At 38.3% G+C, this 4112-nt stretch overlaps 1 protein-coding gene across 1 annotated transcript; it reads left to right on the top strand.

Annotated features, from left to right (window-relative positions):
• Positions 1-487: 487 nt before the first annotated feature.
• LOC111037059 (protein atonal homolog 1-like) lies at positions 488-2765 on the top strand. Its single transcript, XM_022319419.1, has one exon. The coding sequence runs from the start codon at positions 797-799 to the stop codon at positions 1469-1471; it is 675 nt and encodes a 224-aa protein (XP_022175111.1). The 5' UTR covers positions 488-796; the 3' UTR covers positions 1472-2765.
• Positions 2766-4112: the final 1347 nt, after the last annotated feature.

Below are 4112 nucleotides of genomic sequence, written 5' to 3'. Positions count from 1 at the left end.
TGATATATATCAAAATAATATACAGGTAGGCGGTGTATAGGTACGACAAGGACACGGCGAGAGAAAGACGGTCGCCGCCGCCGCTGCTAAAAAACCACTAAAATCGGCACCCCCCGCCGATCTTCATCCCCCGCGAAAAGAGAAGATCGGCGGCGCGCGATCGCCCGTATTATTATACAGGGCGATTCAGTACACTTCAATAGTTGTTCCAAAATCTGATTTTTAAATAACTGAAAAACTACACTTACCGATTTTAATAAATTAGGTACAAAAAAATGTTCAAATCACGACGTATCAACTATAATTAAATTACAGTAAAAATGGGTTGTTTTCGTTTAACAACATAAGTGTTTAAACCGCCGCAGAACGCTCCCAGTAGTACAGAAATATCTCGATAACTTGAAAATATGGTGTTCGAGTAAGACATTTTTAAAAATTCCAAAAACCATAAATTCAATAAATTCATTAATAAATGCACGCGAAGAGGGTGAGCGTGTGCTCGGTGAACGACTATTCACTGTGTATATTATTATCGTTGCACTTGTACAATAATATAGCAATAATATCGCCGGTGGCCGTGCGATCCGGTTGCTGTTCCTGAACCGTCGAGGGATCCGCCCCCAGCGTCAGGGCGGACGATTACCGCGCGGTTACCTGTATATATAACGGAGACCGCGCACCGGTTTTCGGGTAAACGGTTCGAGCCGGTCGCAGTGTACGCATCGCGGTGTACTCGTCATTATCACCATCGCGTTGTTGTCGACGGCGTAAAAACGGTGCGATCCGATCGGACGTCATGTTGAGAACCCCAGACATCGCGTATCAGTTGCAACACTATTGCGACGCGTTCGACGACCCATTCGGCGGAGCCGCCGCGAGTCTGCAGTGGTACGACGACAGTGGTTACGGTTGCGCGGCCGCCGTCGCGGAGGAACAGTCGGCTGATCGTCGGTCGACGGCGTCGGCGAGCGGAGGTAGCGATAAGAGTTTCGGCGGCGTCAGCGTCGGCGGCGGCGGTGCGATGGTCGACGCGGCGGGTAGCAGGAAGCGCCGACGGTTGGCGGCGAACGCGCGCGAGAGGCGCCGCATGAACGGCTTGAACGAAGCGTTCGACCGGCTCCGGGGCGTCGTGCCGGCCGCCGACGACGAGCGCAAGCTGTCCAAATACGAAACGCTCCAGATGGCCCAGACTTATATCTTGGCCCTACACGAACAGCTCGGCAGGACGTCCTCGGCGGCCGACGGCGGCAGCAGAACCGCGGCCGGTCCCTCGTCCACAGCGGCCAAGCGTACGTGTTACGCTGATTTCGGCTCGCCGCCGCCGCTGTGGCCGCAGCAACAGCAGTTAGTGGACAACGACGACGATGACGGCACAACGGCGGTACGACGACAGTACGTTTCGGGCCACCAGTGGAGGCACAGTTTCAATAAAAAATCTGGTAGTGCTGAAGCCTCTTATTTTTCCGGTTAGTCCAAAAACGACGCGAGGGTGCTGTTTTCAAAACTGGGGGTGCTAATCGCTCCCAAGTCACTCAAATTGCGCCCGTGCGGGTCACTATCGTCGGTTTTTCCCAAACTTATTACTTACTTGTATGTATATTATATTATATAGTTTAACATAATTTGATCCACTTGATTTTGTACACTGTTTTACTCGTTTTTAAAGGCTTAAATCGAATGTTTTCCTGTACACAACGTTTTAGTATAATATAAATATATTTTTTTTTGTACCCGTCACATGTTATTATTACGGTTTTAGTCGATTCGATTCGTTTCCAAATACCACTCTATCACTCGTTCCCGTTGTATTATATTATTAACTTTTATTAAAAAAAAAAAAAATGCATGGCGTAGGCACATCTTCAAATATTTTTCCTTCAATCCGTCCATAGATGATGTCACGATAGATACGTCTTTGCAAAACTCTGATTTAATCAAATACGGCGTATGCGTGTGCGCAATTACACACCTGTAGTACAAATGCAGTCTTTAGGTAGAATTTAGAGTGACACTATTTCATGTTTTACGACAAAAGAGATCACACCTGTTTTTATGTTTCACATTTTACAAAAAAAAAGAAAAACGTTCACAATCTTTTTTATATTTTATATTATTTCAAATGGGCCGGGGGTGGGTGTCCTTGTGAACGGATTTCGATGTGCTACAAAAATAAATATATATATTTATTGAAGTCTATATTATAATAGTTTATAAGCGTTAATATAAAGTTAGACTATATTAAAACCTTGGATTTTCCTCTATTCATCCAGGCCATAAATTCGTACAAAGCTAATAATATGCCGGCGTTATTGAACTTGCTCGATAGCAATAATGTATTATAATATGTGTTTTTGTAATGTTTAAATCATAATTGTTTTTTGAAAAATGTAATTTAAACTGGGAAAATGAGTATGAAAAAAAATATAATGTACTGTATTATAATAACAATAGATAAATATTATTTACAATTAAAAAACTCAACCGGGAACTAAAAATTAGGATCGAGAAAATACCTACATGTATTGCTATTATTCTATTATAGCAGATGTCGAGTTTCGCATTTTTAAATGCGTCTCATTTTTTATACATTTTATTTTCGCCAATAATATTATGAGTTATTACATAAATAAGCGTTAATATTAATATTTTTTTTTTTTTGTTTTGTTTAGAATAAGACGCACTTTGCGTGAACTAAATAATGTATTGATAATTGTTTTTTTTTTCACATAAAATATTGTCAATATCTTGTAAAATACACACATTTTTGAGACTGAGAACTAAATAATTGTAATTATTGCTAAACATAATGTTAATAAATTGCAGTTTGTTTAGATGTTACATCGATGCTTTTTTTATTGAAAACACATGATAATACCATTGAGTATATATTGTTGTACAATATATATATATATATATAAAATGATAAAACGTTTAACATAAATAACGTGTTTTTGGACTGGATACCCGTTTTTTTAGTTTCCTACTGATTTGTCGTAGGATTTTCGTCATCATGTTTCCAAAAACATATTAATAATTATAATTCATAGATTTTCCTCGTAGAGAACAACTATCGAGTACCGTGCTATAATGGTATGTTTTTCAATATTTTATCCTGATGAAATGCTGAATTATCGACAAAATACAGTTTTATAGCTAAGAAATTAAACACCAACCTACGTGTAATACGAAAATAAGCACACCTTTGGCGTTTTCAAGACTCGTTTATTGCCAAAAGATATATGTTTTCACTGCACACCTGCGGGGGGTGTTGTGTGAAGGATTCCATTATGAAAATGTTGAAATCTTCTATTGTATTGCACAATATTGTAATGGTATACATTCGAAAATCGAAATGTCCTTAATGGTAAGTGACCTAGCTGTGTGTTATTGTAGCTCCGCATTTTGTAGGTACTCATATTATGTAGGTGGAACAAACAAAATTTGATTGAAAATAAATAGCCACTTTAAACTCACTTCCACTACAGTTTCCTGTTATACGACAGGATGTATGTACACAAAAAAAAAAAATATTGTGCCAAAGACATAATAATATTTGATGAGATCGACTTTGTCACAAAAGCGAATCTATATAAAACAAACCGTAGAAACTATTAAAACGTAGGTACACTCATTTGTAACATTCTACGTATCGTTCTTGATAATTATACTGTAAGCTGGCCAAAATGTTGTTATAATTTATAGTTCTCAATCATATAAGAATTAACAATTAAGTAGACTTATATTTTTTACTTACATTTTTTATCGCGGCTGGTAGTTTTTACAAATAATACAATTAAAAATATTGTGCGTGTTGCACTAGCACGCGCGGGTGAAGTGAGACTTTGTTACAGCAGAAAGTATGAGCAAAAAGGTCCACCAAGGTCAAATATTAAGTTAGTGATTGAAAAATAAAATTTTCAATTGAAATTATTTTTTTATAAATGAATGTGCAAAGATAAGGCAAACAATATTGATTATTATTTATTACCACAGAAACCCTAACAGACGATCGGATTTTGTAGGCCAGCTTCTGCAGTCTGGTTTTTTCATATATATATATGTAAAGTTAGTTTGTACGGTAAATAGACGTTTTCACAGGCCTGTAGCCACGA

Source organism: Myzus persicae, unplaced genomic scaffold (genome assembly GCF_001856785.1).
Source record: "Myzus persicae strain clone G006 unplaced genomic scaffold, MPER_G0061.0, whole genome shotgun sequence".
Lineage (NCBI taxonomy): Eukaryota > Metazoa > Arthropoda > Insecta > Hemiptera > Aphididae > Myzus > Myzus persicae.
The sequence above is the reverse complement of the archived record's forward strand: the minus strand, read 5'-3'. Positions and strand labels throughout refer to the sequence as shown.

What these genes read in the sequence shown, in the direction of transcription:
- LOC111037059 (XM_022319419.1), top strand. Translation starts at nt 797, where the DNA reads ATGTTGAGAACCCCAGACATCGCGTATCAGTTGCAACACTATTGCGAC.